The sequence below is a fragment of the Tachyglossus aculeatus genome, chromosome 1 (genome assembly GCF_015852505.1).
Source record: "Tachyglossus aculeatus isolate mTacAcu1 chromosome 1, mTacAcu1.pri, whole genome shotgun sequence".
Taxonomy (NCBI): Eukaryota; Metazoa; Chordata; class Mammalia; order Monotremata; family Tachyglossidae; genus Tachyglossus; species Tachyglossus aculeatus.
Window position 1 is genome coordinate 9,109,724 of NC_052066.1, and position 16,731 is coordinate 9,126,454.

General features: G+C 51.1%; 2 protein-coding genes across 2 annotated transcripts in view; both read right to left on the reverse strand.

Annotated features, from left to right (window-relative positions):
• Nucleotides 1-16,731, reverse strand: part of TTLL4 (tubulin tyrosine ligase like 4) — a 111,250-nt gene that overhangs the window by 85,458 nt on the left and 9,061 nt on the right. The window contains exons 2-4 of the mRNA XM_038754419.1: nt 2,504-3,600; nt 2,163-2,290; nt 2,001-2,070 (exon numbers count right to left, since the gene is read on the reverse strand). Of these exons, the coding sequence (XP_038610347.1) occupies nt 2,001-2,070; nt 2,163-2,290; nt 2,504-3,516 (1,211 nt within the window). The 5' untranslated portion in view covers nt 3,517-3,600. The remainder of the gene's footprint in view (nt 1-2,000; nt 2,071-2,162; nt 2,291-2,503; nt 3,601-16,731) is intronic.
• The window catches only part of STK36 (serine/threonine kinase 36), a 153,883-nt gene continuing 140,679 nt past the window's right edge, over nt 3,528-16,731 (reverse strand). The window contains 1 exon segment of the mRNA XM_038754532.1: nt 3,528-3,600. Within this exon segment, the coding sequence (XP_038610460.1) occupies nt 3,528-3,600 (73 nt within the window).

Consider the following 16,731-nt stretch of genomic DNA (forward strand, 5'->3'; position numbering starts at 1 on the left):
CCCCTCTCGTTGTCCAAGCCATGCCTCTCTCTGTTTTACTTGCACATACTTACTATTCTATTTATTTTATTTTGTCAATGATGTGCATCTAGCTTTACTTCTATTTATTCTGATGACTTGACACCTGTTCACACGTTTTGTTTTGTTGTCTGTCTCCCCCTTTTAGACTGTGAACCCGTTGTTGGGTAGGGACCGTCTCTAGATGTTGCCAACTTGTCTTTCCCAAGCGCTTAGTCCAGTGCTCTGCACACAGTAAGCGCTCAATAAATACAATTGAACGAATGAATGAATGTTGTGTGTCTCCCCCTTCCAGCCTGTGAGCCCGCTGTTGGGTAGGGACCATCTCTATATGTTGCCAACTTGTACTTCCCAAGCGCTTAGTACAGTGCTCTGCACACAGTAAGCGCCCAATAAATACGATTGAATGAATGAATGAAGCGCTCACTATGTGCAAAGCACTGTTCTAAGCGCTGGGGAGGTTACAAGGTGATCAGGTTGTCCCATGGGGGGCTCACAGTCTTAATCCCCATTTTTACAGATGAGGTAACTGAGGCCCAGAGAAGTGAAGCGACTTGCCCAAAGTCACACAGCTGACAAGTGGCGGAGCCGGGATTTGAACCCCTGACCTCTGACTCCAAAGCCCGGGCTCTTTCCACTGAGCCACGCTGCTTCCCAAATAAATACGACTGGATGAATGAATGCTACATGGGGAAGCAGCGTGGCTCAGTGGAAAGAGCCCGGGCTTTGGAGTCAGAGGCCACGGGTTCAAATCCCGGCTCTGCCAAACTGTCAGCTGTGTGACTTTGGGCAAGTCGCTTCACTTCTCTGGGCCTCAGTTCCCTCATCTGGAAAATGGGGATTAAAACTGTGAGCCCCCCGTGGGACAACCTGATCACCTTGTAACCTCCCCAGCGCTTAGAACAGTGCTTTGCACAGAGTAAGTGCTTAATAAATGCCATCATTATTATTATTGTTATTATTAATAAATGACTGAATGAACAGTAAGTGCTCAATAAATATGAATGGATGAATGAGTGCTACATGGAGAAGCAGCATAGCTCAGTGGAAAGAGCCCGGGCTTTGGAGTCAGAGGTCAGGGGTTCAAATCCCGGCTCTGCCACTTGTCAGCTGTGTGACTTTGGGCAAGTCGCTTCACTTTGCTGGGCCTCAGTTCCCTCATCTGTAAAAATGGGGATTAAGACTGTGAGCCCCCCATGGGACAACCCGATCACCTTGTAACCTCCCCAGTGCTTAGAACAGTGCTTTGCACATAGTGAGCACTTAATTCATTCATTCAATCGCATTTATTGAGCGCTTACTGTGTGCAGAGCACTGTACTAAGTGCTTGGGAAGTACAAGTTGGCAACATATAGAGACGGTCCTTACCCAACAGTGGGCTCACAGGCTAGAAGGGGGAGACAGAGAACAAAATAAATTAACCAAATAAAATAGAATAAATATGTATAAATAAAATACAATAAATGCCATCATTATTATTATTATTATGTTTTGTCACCTGTCTACATGTTTTATTTTGTTGTCCATCCCCCTCTTCTAGCCTGTGAGCCCGTCGTGGGGTAGGGACCGTCTCTAGCTGTTGCCGACTTGGACTTCCCAAGCGCTTAGTCAATCAATCAATCAATAGTGTTTATTGAGCGCTTACCGTGTGCAGAGCACCGTGCTTAGTCCAGTGCTCTGCACACGGTAAGCGCTCAATAAATACGACCGAATGGGAGGAGGTAACGGGTAAGGAAGGGACTCTCAGAGCTTGGAGATTTGTGGCCCGCAGGCCTGAGCGTGGGGGCCGGGGGAGAGGGGTGACCACAGGGGACTGTGAGCCCACTGTTGGGTAGGTTGCCAACTTGTACTTCCCAAGCGCTTAGTACAGTGCTCTGCACACAGTGAGCGCTCAATAGATACGATTGATGATGACGGGGGGCGGTGGGGGTCTCTCCTCAGCCGCGGGGGGACGGGGAGGGTGCCCGGGAGTGACGCCTCACCGGGAGATGACGGCCACGGAGCCGCTGGGGGAGACGAAGCTGGCGGAAGAGCAGTCGTCCTCGGAGTCATCTGCGGGGGAGGCGAGGGAGACGGGGGTCGCGGCGGACCTGGGGGGGGGACGGGGGGGGCGGACCGCGCTCTCCTTCGGCCGCGACACTCACCGGACCCCTCTTCCTCGTCCTGGCTGCAGCCGTCCCCCAGACCGTCGTCCCCCAGACCGTCCGCCAGCTCCTCCTCCGCATCCTCGAGGACCTCGGACTCGGCCGGGCCCGGCTGGGGTCCGGCGTCCCTGGGGGGGCGGAGAAGGGGCCCCCCGACCCGGCGGCGTCCGGTTCACGGCCCGCCCGCCGCCGCTTGCCCCCACCGGCCCAGAGGGCCGGCTTCGGGGGCGCCCGGGGCGGGGTGGGGGGTGAGAGGGAGGACCCCAGGAGCCCCCCGATCCCCCGCCATGCTCCCACGGCGCGGGGAGGGCCGCCCCCCCCCCCCCGCCACCCCAACTCACTCGGGGTCTTCCGCAGCAGGCGTGCCCCGCTCCCAGGGGGTCTTCCGGGCCTCCCCCCCGAGCTGGACGGAAGAGATGCGGAGGGCCACGTCGGCCACGCTGGGCAGCTTGGCGGGCGGCGGGCGGGGGCCGTCGGCCCCGGGTGCGGGGTCTTGCAGGGGGGGCTTCCACCGGCTCCCGGTGCCCCCCCACGGGTTTCTGGGGGAGCCGGGGTCCAGAAGGCAGGCCGGCTCGAAGCCGGGCCGCCCGAACCCCCGCCCGGCCAGCCGGCGCACGGCCTCCGTCAGCCGGATCTCCCGGCTGACCACCCGGGGACCCTCGGGGAGCTCTGGGGGGCGGAGGGACCCCAGGGATGGGGGTCTCCGAGCCGCGCTGGGGGACGGCGGGGCCCCTCGCTCCGAGGAGGCCCCGCCGCCCTCGGGCTCGGCCGGGCAAGGTGGCCCGTCCCCGGTGGCCCCGGGGTGGGCCCAGGGGGCGGGCGGCAGGGTGGCGGGGGGCGTGGGGGGCTTCCGGCTCTCCGGGGTCCGCCGCGAAGGCGCCCGGGCGCTGTGCGGCCGCAGGAACGAGTTGGGGTTGAGCAGCGGCTTGTAGGGGTGGGTGGGTGGGCCGGGCGGGGGGAGCCTGGGGGTCCGCTCCCCCATGGCCCCGGCCGGGGGCGGCGGGCAGCTGAGCGGGGGGCTCCGGCCGGGGACCGGGAGGGTCCTGGCGTCCCCGGGCCCGGACCGAAGGCAGATGGCTTCGAGGCGCTGGTAGGGCTTGGGTCTAAGGCTGGCTCGCCGGTACAGCAGGGTGGCCCCGGCCGGGTCCGCGGGGGGCTGCGGGGGGCCGCATAGCGGCGCGGGCCGCGGGAGCCCCGCCGGCGACGGGAGCCCCGGCTCCCCCGGGGTCCCCACGGGCCTCTGTTCTAGACGCCAGATGGGCTTGACTTGCCGGCGGGCCTGGGCCCAGGGCTGGGGGGTCTCGGCCCCCCGGCACAGGCCCGGGCTATAGGGCTCGGTCCCCACGGACGCCATGGGGGGCCATGTCACGGCCGGCGGCGGGGGGTCCCGGGCCGCGGGGCTCCTGAGGTCTCGGGTGCCATAGTCCTCGGCGGGGGCCTGCAGGGGCGAGAGTGGGAGAGAAAGAGAGTCATTCATCATCAATCGGATTTATTGAGCGCTTACTATCTGCAGAGCACCGTACTAAGCGCTTGGGAAGTCCAAATTGGCAACGTCTAGAGACAGTCCCTACCCAACAGTGGGCTCACAGTCTAAAAGGGGGAGACGGAGAACAAAACCAAACCTACTAACAAAATAAAATAAATAGAACAGATATGTACAAATAAAATAAATAGAGTAAAAAATATGTACGAACGTATATACCGGGGCTGTGGGGAAGGGAAGGAGGTAAGATGGGGGGGGATGGAGAGGGGGACGAGGGGGAGAGGAAGGAAGGGGCTCAGTCTGGGAAGGCCTCCTGGAGGAGGGGAGCTCTCAGCAGGGCCTTGAAGGGAGGAAGAGAGCGAGCTTGGTGGATGGGCAGAGGGATTGGGGGCATTCCGGGCCCGGGGGATGACATTCATTCCGTCGTATTTATTAGACTGTGAGCCCACTGTTGGGTAGGGACCGTCTCTATATGTTGCCAATTTGTACTTCCCAAGCGCTTAGTACAGTGCTCTGCACATAGTAAGCGCTCAATAAATACGATTGATGATGATGATGATTTATTGAGCGCTTACTGTGTGCAGAGCACTGTACTGGGCGCTTGGGAAGTCCAAGTTGGCAACCTAGAGAGATGGTCCCCACCCAACAGCGGGCTCATGGGCTAGAAGAATCAGCACAGCGGGGCCGGCGCTTTCTAGCGGTCAGTCGGGCTCCTCCACGTGTCTGCTGTGTGACCCTGGGCAAGTCACTTGACTTCTCTGCGCCTCAGTTCCCTCATCTGTAAAATGGGGATTAGGACTGTGAGCCCCACGGGGGACAACCTGATCACCTTGCATCCCCCCCCCCCAGCGCTTAGAACAGTGCTTGCACATAGTAAGCGCTTAACAAATGCCATCATTATTATTATTATTATTTACTGAACGCTTACTCGGCGCCGATCCCTGGGCTAGAGTAGTCGGTAAGTCAGTAAATCGTATTTGCTGAGCGCTTACTGTGAGCAGAGCACCGGACTGAGCGACACTTCTAGACTGTGAGCCCGCTGTTGGGGAGGGACCGTCTCTATATGTTGCCAATTTGTACTTCCCAAGCGCTTAGTACACTGCTCTGCACACCGAAAGTGCTCAATAAATACGATTGATTGATTGATTGACACTCTAACAAGAGAACAGACACGTTTCCTGCCCCCAGCGAGTTTACAGACTAGGTGATTCTGGGATCTGGTAAGCGCTTACCGTGTGCCCAGCACTGTACTAAACACTGGGGTTCCCAGCCTAAAAAGAGGGGGGACAGGGATGGCAGAGCACTGTACTAAGCGCTTATTATTGGGACAATTATTCTTGGGGATAACAGAAGACAAAAGAGAAGCAGCGTGGGTCAGTGGAAAGAGCCCGGGCTTTGGAGTCAGAGGTCATGGGTTCAAATCCCGGCTCCGCCTCTTGTCAGTTGTGTGACTTTGGGGCAAGTCACTTAACTTCTCTGTGCCTCAGTTACCACATCTGGAAAATGGGGATTAAGTCTGTGAGCCCCACGTGGGACAACTTGATTACCTTGTAGCCTCCCCAGTGCTTAGAGCAGTGCTTTGCACATAGTAAGCACTTAATAAATGCCATTTTTATTATTATTATTATTGTATCTACCCCAGCACTTAGAACAGTGCTTTGCACATAGTAAGTGCTTAACAAATACCATCATTAATTAATGAATTAACAATAAACCGACGCATTCCCTGCCCACAATCAGTCATATTTATTGAGCGCTTTCTGTGTGCAGAGCACTGTACTAAGCGCTTGGGAAGTACAAGTTGGCAACATATAGAGACGGTCCCTACCCAACAGTGGGCTCACAGTCTAGAAGACTGTCTTTAAAGGGGGAAGTGTGCTAGTTCAGCGGTTGTGAGGAGGGAGGGCGTTTCAGGCCAGAGTCAGGCCAAGGGTCGACGGCGAGGCAGGCGAGATGGAGGCCCAGTGAGGAGGCTAACGGCGGCAGAGGAATGGAGGGTGCGGGTTGGGATGGAGAAGGAGAGAGGGGAGGTGAGGGAGGAGGGGGCGAGGGGATGGATAGTGAGGAGTTTTTGTTTGATATGGGGGTGGAGGGGCAACACAGGAGATTTGTGAGGAGGGGAGTGACATGCCTAGAGCGTTTCTGTAGAAAGATGATCCAGCCAGCGGAGTGAAGTATAGACTAAAGTGGGGAGAGACAGGAGGCTGGGAGATCAGCAAGGAGGCTGAGGCAGTAATTCCGGCGGGAGAGGATGAGTGATTGTGCTAACTTGGTAGCAGTGTGGATGGAGAGGAAAGGGTGGACCTTGGCGATGTTGTGTAGGTGAGACAGGCAGGTTCTGGTGACACATTGGATATGTGGGTTGGAGGAGAGAGCGGAGTCAAGGATGACACCAAAGTTGCAGGCTTGTGAGACGGGAAGGATGGGGGTGCTGTCCACAGTGACTGGAAAATTTAAGTAGTGGATAGCCCAGGAGTCAGAAGGTCATGGGTTCTAATTCCGGCTCCGCCACTTGACCGCTGTCTGACCTTGGGCAAGTCATTCCACTTCTCTGTACCTCAGTTACCTCACCTGTAAAATGGGGATTGAGACTACAATCCCCATGTGGGACTGGGACTGTGTCCAACCTGATTTGCTTGCAAGACTGGGCCCCCTTTTTCCTTTCCTCCTCCCCATCCACCCCGCCCTACCTCCTTCCCCTCCCCACAGCACCTGTATATATGTTTGTACAGATATATTACTCTATTTATTTTACTTGTACATATTTACTATTCTATTTATTTTGTTAATGACGTGCATTTAGCTTTAATTCTATTTGTTCTGATGACTTGACACTTGTCCACATGTTTTGTTTTGTTGTCTGTCTCCCCCTTCTAGACTGTGAGCCCATTGTTGGGTAGGGACGTCTCTATATGCTGCCAACTTGTACTTCTCAAGCGCTTAGTGCAGTGCTCTGCACACAGTCAGTGCTCAATAAATACGATTGAATGAATGAATGAATGCACCCCAGCACTTAACATAGTGCCCGGCACATAGTAAGTGCATTACAAACACCATTATTATTATTAGTTAGGCCCCCTCTCCCAGCTCTGCCCCTATCATCCCCCCTCAATAAGTGGTATTTATTGAGTGCTTACTGTGTGCACAGCACTGGGCTAAGCCTTTGGGAGAATGCAATACAACAATATAACAGACACATTCCCTGCCCACAACGAGCTTACAGTTTCCCCTTCCTTCCCTCCCCTCCCCTTCCCTTTTTTATGGCATTCGTCTATGTACTTACTATGTACCAGGCACCCTAACATCATGGCTCATTCACACCAATGTGCCCCCCTTTTTCCCCCCCTTCCCCTCCCCCCTCTCCGACCCCTCCCTCCACTATCCACCACATAATCCCCTCCGGGAGGAACTGTGGAAAGAGCACAAGTCTGGATGACAGTAGATTAGACCGCAATCTTTCAATCATTCAATTGTATTTCTTGAGCACTTATCTATGCGGAGCACTGTACTAAGTCCTTGGGAGAGTACAAGGTAACAGAATTGGAAAATAATGGTATTTTTAACTACAAACTATATATGTTTGTACAGATTTATTATTCTATTTTACTTGTACATATTTACTATTCTATTCATTTTGTCAATGATGTGCATTTAGCTTTAATTCTATTTGTTCTGATGACTTGACACCTGTCCACATGTGAGCTGACAGTCCAAAAACAATCATAATAATGGTACTTGCTAAGCGCTCACTATGTGCCAGGCACTGTCAGATACAAGAAAATCGGGTCGGACACAGTCAGCCCACTTCTCTGAGCCTCAGTTCCCTCATCTGTAAAATGGGGCTGAGGCCCGTGAGCCCCACGTGGGACAACCTGGATTACCTTTTATCCCCCCGCAGTGCTTAGAACAGTGCTTTGCACATAGTAAGCGCTTAACAAATACCATCATTAATTAATGAATTAACAATAAACCGATGCATTCCCTGCCCAAAACGAGCTGACAGTCCAAAAACAATCATAATAATGGTACCTGCTAAGCGCTCACTATGTGCCAGGCACTGTCAGACACAAGAAAATCGGGTCGGACACAGTCAGCCCACTTCTCTGAGCCTCAGTCCCCTCATCTGTAAAATGGGGCTGAAGCCTGTGAGCCCCACGTGGGACAACCTGGATTACCTTTTATCCTCCCGCAGCGCTTAGAACAGTGCTTGGCACATAGTAAGCGCTTAACAAATACCAACATAATTATTATTATTATTATAGAGGCCCAGAGGAGTGGGTGACTTCCCCAAGGTTCCCCAGCAGGCCCACAGCTCAGGGAGCAGGGTATGAGTTCTCCTCTCCACAGCACCTGTGTATATTTGGACATATTTCATATTTCAATAAATACGATTGAATGAATGAATGATTCTCTGGGCCTCGGTTCCCTCATCTGTGAAATGGGGATGAAGACCGTGAGCCCCATGTGGGACAGGGGCTGTGTCCAATCCATTCATTCATTCATTCATTCATTCAATCGTATTTATTGAGCGCTTACTATCATCATCATCAATCGTATTTATTGAGCGCTTACTGTGTGCAGAGCACTGTACTAAGCGCTTGGGAAGTCCAAGTCGGCAACATCTAGAGACGGTCCCTACCCAACAGAGGGCTCACAGTCTAGAAGGGGGAGACAGAGAACAAAACAAAACATATTAACAAAATAAAATAAACAGAATATGTACAATTTGTTTATATCCACCCCAGCTAGCTTAGAACAGTGCTTGACACATAGTAAGCGCTTAACAAATACCATTATTATTATTATTATTATTATTACTATTATTATTAAGAAATCCCTCCAGTATAGTATCATTAGACGGCATCCTTCCCCCTGCCACCCCGAGTTGGGGGGAATGGGAGGCGAGAGGGTGGTGGGCGTTTGTTTGAGAATGGACCAGGGTTGATCTGTAAAATGGGGATGAAGACTGTGAGCCCCCCGTCGGACAACCTCATCACCTTTTAACCTCCCCAGCGCTTAGAACAGTGCTTGGCACATAGTAAGCGCTTAATAAATGTCATAAAAAGAAAGGAAAGGAAAGGGTGAGGGGCATTCTGATGGGAGGCAGCAAGTTTGGGGTGAGGGAAAGCCTGGCGGCGGCTCATAAATGCCCTTCTAGACCGTGAGCCCGCTGTTGGGTGGGGACTGTCTCTAAATGTTGCCAACTTGGACTTCCCAAGCGTTTAGTCCAGTGCTCTGCACACAGTAAGCGCTCAATAAATACGATCGAATGAATGAATGAATGAATTAACATTAGGGTTAATTCATGCATTCATTCGATCGTATTTATTGAGCGCTTACTGTGTGCAGAGCCCGGGCTTTGGAGTCAGAGGTTTGAATCCCGACTCCGCCACGTGTCTGCTGTGTGACCTTGGGCAAGTCACTTCACTTCTCTGTGCCTCAGTTACCTCATCTGTAAAATGGGGATTAAGTCTGTGAGCCCCCCAAGGGACAACCTGTTCACCTTGTAACCTCCCCAGTGCTTAGAACAGTGCTTGGCACATAGTAAGCGCTTAATAAATGCCATCATTATTATTATTATTATTCTCTGAGCCTCAGTGACCTCATCTGGAAAATAGGGATGAAGACTGTGAGCCCCACGGGGGACAACCTGATCACCTTATATCTCCTCAGTGCTTAGAACAGTGCTTTGCACATAGTAAGAGCTTAACAAAAGCCATTATTATTATTATTATTATTATTATTATCATTATTACAAGTCAGCAACATAGGTAGGGTTAATCTACCCTAATAGTCCACACTTCCCCACTCTTTCATTCATTCAAGCTTATTTATTGAGCGCTTACTGTGTGCAGAGCACTGGACTAAGCACTTGGGGAAATACTATGCAGCAACAAAGAGAGACGATCCCTGCCCACAACAAGCTCACAGTCTAGAGGGTTAAACAGTGTGATGTAATGGCTACAGCCTGGACCCAGGAGTCAGAGGACTTGGGTTCTAATCCCGGCTCTGCCACGTGTCTGCTGTGTGACCTTGGGTAAGTCACTTCACTTCTCTGGACCTCAGTTCCCTCATCTGTAAAATGGGGATTGAGACTGTGAGCCCCACGGGGGACAGGGACTGTGTCGAACTGGTTTGCGTGTATCCACCCCAGCGCTTAGTACAGTGTCTGGCACATAGTAAGCGCTTAACAAATACCACAATTATTATTCATTCAGTCACTCAATCGTATTTATTGAGCGCTTACTGTGGGCAGAGCTTTGGACTAAGCGCTTGGGAAGTCCAAGTCGGCAACATCTAGAGACGGTCCCTACCCAACAACGGGCTCACAGTCTAGAAGAGGGAGACAGACAACAAAACATAACAATAATTATTATCATTATTGTTATTATTATTAATAATATTATTAATCAAACGATCAATCGTATTTATTGAGTGCTTACTGTGTGCAGAGCACTGTACTAAGCGCTTGGGAAGTACAAGTTGGCAACATATAGAGACAGTCCCTACCCAACAACGGGCTCACAGTCTAGAAGGGGGAGACAAACAACAAAACGTAAAAATAATTATTATCATTATTGTTATTATTATTATTATCATTATTAATCAATCATATTTATTGAGCGCTTACTGTGTGCAGAGCACTGTACTAAGCGCTTGGGAAGTACAAGTTGGCAACATATAGAGACAGTCCCTACCCAACAGTGGGCTCACAGTCTAGAAGAAAATAATGACATTTATTAAGCGCTTACTAAGTGCAAAGCACTGTTCTAAGTGCTGGGAAGGTTACAAAGTGATCAGGTTGTCCCACGGGGGGCTCACAGTCTTCATCCCCATTTTACAGATGAGGCCACTGAGGCCCAGAGAAGTGAAGTGACTTGCCCAAAGTCACCCAGCTGACCATTGGCGGAGCCGGAATTTGAACCCAGGACCTCTGACTCCAGAGCCCGGGCTCTTTCCACTGAGCCACACTGTTAAGACCCTCCAGTGTTGGCCCATTCACCTCCGCATCGAACAGAAACTCGTCACCATCGGTTTTCCCGCTGTTGGGTAGGGACCGTCTTCAAGCAGCGTGGCTCAGTGGAAAAGAGCCCGGGCTTTGGAGTCAGAGGTCAGGGGTTCGAATCCCGGCTCCACCACAAGTCTGCTGTGTGACCTTGGGCAAGTCACTTAACTTCTCTGAGCCTCAGTTCCCTCATCTGTAAAAATGGGGATTAAGACTGTGAGCCCCTTGTGGTGCAACCTGATCACTTTGTAACCTCCCCAGCACTTAGAACAGTGCTTTGCATATAGTAAGCGCTTAACAAATGCCTTCATTATTATTATTAACTTGTCCTTCCCAAGCGCTTAGTCCAGTGCTCTGCACACAGTAAGTGCTCAATAAATACGATTGAATGAATGTCACCTTGCTCATCTCCCCCAAGAGGTCTTCCCTAAACCCCCCTTTCCTCTTCTCCCGCTCCCTTCTGTGTCACCCTGATTCGCTCCCTTCGTTCATCCCCCCTTCCAGCCCTACACCACTTAGGTCCCACTCCATCATTTATTTATTTCTAGTCACGTCCATCTCCCCTAAAGCGCTAAGTCCAGTGCTCTGCACACAGTAAGCGCTCAATAAATACGATTGAATGAATGAATGAGTGTCACCTTGCTCATCTCCTCCAAGAGGTCTTCCCTAAACCCCCCTTTCCTCTTCTCCCGCTCCCTTCTGTGTCACCCTGATTCGCTCCCTTCGTTCATCCCCTCTTCCAGCCCCACACCACTTAGGTACCACTCCATCATTTATTTATTTCTAGTCACGTCCATCTCCCCTAAAGCGCTAAGTCCAGTGCTCTGCACACAGTAAGCGCTCAATAAATACGACTGAATGAATGAATGTGTCACCTTGCTCATCTCCTCCAAGAGGTCTTCCCTAAACCCCCCTTTCCTCTTCTCCCGCTCCCTTCTGTGTCACCCTGATTCGCTCCCTTCGTTCATCCCCCCTTCCAGCCCTACACCACTTAGGTCCCACTCCATCATTTATTTATTTCTAGTCACGTCCATCTCCCCTAAAGCGCTAAGTCCAGTGCTCTGCACACAGTAAGCGCTCAATAAATACGATTGAATGAATGAATGAGTGTCACCTTGCTCATCTCCTCCAAGAGGTCTTCCCTAAACCCCCCTTTCCTCTTCTCCCGCTCCCTTCTGTGTCACCCTGATTCGCTCCCTTCGTTCATCCCCTCTTCCAGCCCCACACCACTTAGGTCCCACTCCATCATTTATTTATTTCTAGTCACGTCCATCTCCCCTAAAGCGCTAAGTCCAGTGCTCTGCACACAGTAAGCGCTCAATAAATACGATTGAATGAATGAATGAGTGTCACCTTGCTCATCTCCTCCAAGAGGTCTTCCCTAAACCCCCCTTTCCTCTTCTCCCGCTCCCTTCTGTGTCACCCTGATTCGCTCCCTTCGTTCATCCCCTCTTCCAGCCCCACACCACTTAGGTACCACTCCATCACTTATTTATTTCTAGTCACGTCCATCTCCCCTAAAGCGCTAAGTCCAGTGCTCTGCACACAGTAAGCGCTCAATAAATACGATTGAATGAATGAATGAGTGTCACCTTGCTCATCTCCTCCAAGAGGTCTTCCCTAAACCCCCCTTTCCTCTTCTCCCGCTCCCTTCTGTGTCACCCTGATTCGCTCCCTTCGTTCATCCCCTCTTCCAGCCCCACACCACTTAGGTCCCACTCCATCATTTATTTATTTCTAGTCACGTCCATCTCCCCTAAAGCGCTAAGTCCAGTGCTCTGCACACAGTAAGCGCTCAATAAATACGATTGAATGAATGAATGAGTGTCACCTTGCTCATCTCCTCCAAGAGGTCTTCCCTAAACCCCCCTTTCCTCTTCTCCCGCTCCCTTCTGTGTCACCCTGATTCGCTCCCTTCGTTCATCCCCTCTTCCAGCCCCACACCACTTAGGTACCACTCCATCACTTATTTATTTCTAGTCACGTCCATCTCCCCTAAAGCGCTAAGTCCAGTGCTCTGCACACAGTAAGCGCTCAATAAATACGATTGAATGAATGAATGAGTGTCACCTTGCTCATCTCCTCCAAGAGGTCTTCCCTAAACCCTCCTTTCCTCTTCTCCCGCTCCCTTCTGTGTTACCCTGATTCGCTCCTTTCGTTCATCCCCCCTTCCAGCCCCACACCACTTAGGTCCCTCTCCATCATTTATTTATTTCTAGTCACGTCCATCTCCCCTAAAGCGCTAAGTACAGTGCTCTGCACACAGTAAGCGCTCAATAAATACAATTGATTGATTGATTGATCTCCCCCTCTAGACTGTAAGCTCATTGTGGGTAGGGAATGTGTCAGTTTATTCTTATAAAAACTCTTGCCCCTTCCCTCTTTCCCCCCCGTAACAGCCATCTTGAACTGTTCGCTCTCCAGTGGCTTTTTCCCCACAGCCTTCAAACATGGGACTGTCTCTAGGTGTGCCAACTTGTAATTCCCAAGCGCTTAGTACAGTGCTCTGCACACAGTAAGCGCTCAATAAATACGATTGATGATGATGATGCCCACCTCTTCCCCATCCTAAAAATCCCCTCCCTTGACCCCACTGCCCCCTCCAGTTATCGCCTCATCTCCCTCCCACAGTGCCTCTTCAAACCCCTCGAGCAAGTCGTCCACGCTCGCTGCCTCATTCATCATCATCATCACCAATCGTATTTATTGAGCGCTTACTATGTGCAGAGCACTGTACTAAGCGCTTGGGAAGTACAAATTGGCAACATATAGAGACAGTCCCTACCCAACAGTGGGCTCACAGTCTTAAAGGGGGAGACAGAGAACAAAACCAAACATACTAACAAAATAGAATAGATATGTACAAGTAAAATAAATAGAGTAATAAATATGTACAAACATATATACATATATTCATTCATTCCATCGTATTTATTGAGCGCTTACTCTGTGCAGAGCCCTGGACTAAGCGCTTAGGAAATACAAGTCGGCAACATATAGAGACAGTTCCTACCCCACAACGGGCTCACAGTCTACAAGGGGGAGGTAGACAAGTAGACAGGTGAGCCCGCTGTTGGGTAGGGACCGTCTCTATAGGATGCCAACCTGTACTTCCCAAGCGCTTAGTCCAGTGCTCTGCACACAGTAAGCGCTCAATAAATACGATTGAATGAATGAATCAGAATAAATAGAATTACAGCTATAGGCACATTGTTTCCTCTCCGCCAACTCTTTCCTGGACCCCCTCCCATCTGGCTTCCATCCCCTCCGCTCCACCGAAACCGCCCTCTCAAAGGTCAACGATGCCCTCCTTCTTGCCAAATCCAACGGCTCCTACTCCGTCCTAATCCTCCTCGACCTCTCGGCTGCCTTCGACACTGTGGCCCACCCCCTTCTCCTCCACACGCTATCCGACCTTGGCTTCATGGACTCCGTCCTCTCCCGGTTCTCCTCTTATCTCTCCGGCCGCCCATTCTCAGTCTCTTTTGCGGGCTCCTCCTCCCCCTCCCATCCCCTTACTGTGGGGGTCCCTCAAGGTTTGGTTTTCGGTCCCCTTCTATTCTCCATCTACACGCACTCCCTCGGTGACCTCATTCGCTCCCACGGCTTCAACTGCCACCTCTACAAGGATAACACCAGGGACTGTCTCTATATGTTGCCAATTTGTACTTCCCAAGCGCTTAGTACAGTGCTCTGCACATAATAAGTGCTCAATAAATACGATTGATGATGATCTCCATCTCCGCCCCTGCTCTCTCTCCCTCCCTCCAGGACATCTCCGTCTGGATGTCTGCCCGCCACCTATATATATATTTTATTCTATTTATTTTGTTAACGTGTTTTGTTTTGTTGTCTGTCTCCCCCTTCTAGACTGTGAGCCCGCTGTTGGGTAGGGACCGTCTCTAGATGTTACCAACTTGTATTTCTCAAGCACATAGTCCAGTGCTCTGCACACAGTAAGTGCTCAATAAATACGATTGAATGAATGAATGAATCTAAAACTCAATATGTCCAAGACTGAGCTCCATATCTTCCCTCCCAAACCCCATCCTCTCCCTGGCTTTCCCGTCACTGTAGACGGCACTACCATCCTTCCCGTCTCACGAGCCCGCAACCTCGGTGTCATCCTTGGCTCCGCTCTCTCGTTCGCCCCTCACATCCGATCCGTCACTAAACCCTGCCGGTTTCATGTCCGCGACATCGCGGAGATCTGCCCTTTCCTCTCCATCCAAACCGCTCCCACTTTAATCGGATCACTCACCTATCTCTCCTACATTCCTGCATCAGCCTCCTTTCTGATCTCCCATCCTCCTGTCTCTCCCCACTCCAGCCCAGACTTCACTCTGCTGCCCGGATCATTTTTCTACCGAAACGCTCCGGGCATGTCAGTCCCCTCCTCAAAATCTCCAGTGGTTGCCCATCCACCTCCTGATAATAATGATGGCATTTATTAAGCGCTTACTCTGTGCAAAACACTGTTCTAAGCACTGGGGAGAATACAAGGTGATCAGGTTGTCCCACGGGGGGCTCACAGTCTCAATCCCCATTTTACAGATGAGGGAACTGAGGCCCAGAGAAATGAAGTGACATGCCCAAAGTCACACAGCTGACAAGTGGCGGAGCCGGAATTTGAACCCATGACCTCTGACTCCAAAGCCCGGCCTCTTTCCACTGAGCCACTATGCTTCTCCAACCAAACACTCCTCACTATTGACTTCAAAGCTGTCCATCCTCTCGCCCCCTCCTCCCTCACCTCCCTTCTCTCCTTCTCCAGCCCAGCCCGCACCCTCCGCTCCTCTGCCACTAATAATAATAATAATAACGGCATTTATTAAGCACTTACTATGTGCCAAGCACTGTACTAAGCACTGAGGGGGATACAAGGTGATCAGGTTGTCCCACGGGGGGCTCACAGTCTTCAACCTCATTTTACAGATGAGGGAACTGAGGCCCAGAGGAGTGAAGTGACTTGCCCAAAGTCACACAGCTGACAATGGGTGGAGCCAGGATTTGAACCCATGACCTCTGACTCCAAAGCCGGGGCTCTTTTCCACTGAGCCACGCTGCTTCTCTAGTCTCCTCCCCGGGCCTCGTTCTCACCCGTCCCGCTGTCGACCCCCGGCCCACGTCCTTCCCCTAGCCCGGAATGCCCTCCCTCCTCAAATCTCACAGACAATTTCTCTCCCCTCCTTCAAAGCCTTACGGAATCAATCAATCAATCGTACTTATTGAGCGCTTGCTGTGTGCAAAGCACTGTACTAAGCGCTTGGGAAGTCCAAGTTGGCAACATCTAGAGACGGTCCCTACCCAACAGTGGGCTCACAGTCTAGAAGGGGGAGACAGAGAACAAAACCAAACATATTAACAAAATAAAATGAATAGAATAGATACGTACAAGTCAAATAAATCAATAAATAGAGTAATAAATATGTACAAACACATATACAGGTGCTGTGGGGAAGGGAAGGAGGTAAGAAGCCTTCCCTAAGCCCCATTTTTCCTCATTTCCCCCTCCCTTCTGCGTCACCCTGACTCATCATCATCATCAATCGTATTTATTGAGCGCTTACTGTGTGCAGAGCACTGGACTAAGCGCTTGGGAAGTACAAGTTGTCAACATAGAAAGTCATCATCGTCATCATCAATCGCATTTATTGAGCGCTTACTATGTGCAAAGCACTGTACTAAGCACTTGGGAAGTACAAATTGGCAACATCTAGAGACAGTCCCTACCCAACAGCGGGCTCACAGTCTAAAAGGGGGAGACAGAGAACAAAACCAAACACACTAACAAAATAAAATAAATAGAATAGATATGTACAAGTAAAATAAATAAATAAATAAATAAACAGTATTCGCTCCCTTTACTCTCCCCGCCCCACAGCACTTATGCAGCTATCATTTTATTTATTTGTATTGATGTCTGTTTACTTGCATTAATGTTCGCCGCCCCCCCATTAGACTGTGAGCTCCTTGTGGGCCGGGACTGTCTCTCTTTATTCCTATACTGAGAAGCAGCGTGGCTCGGTGGAAAGAGCCCGGGCTTTGGAGTCGGAGGTCATGGGTTCAAATCCCGGCTC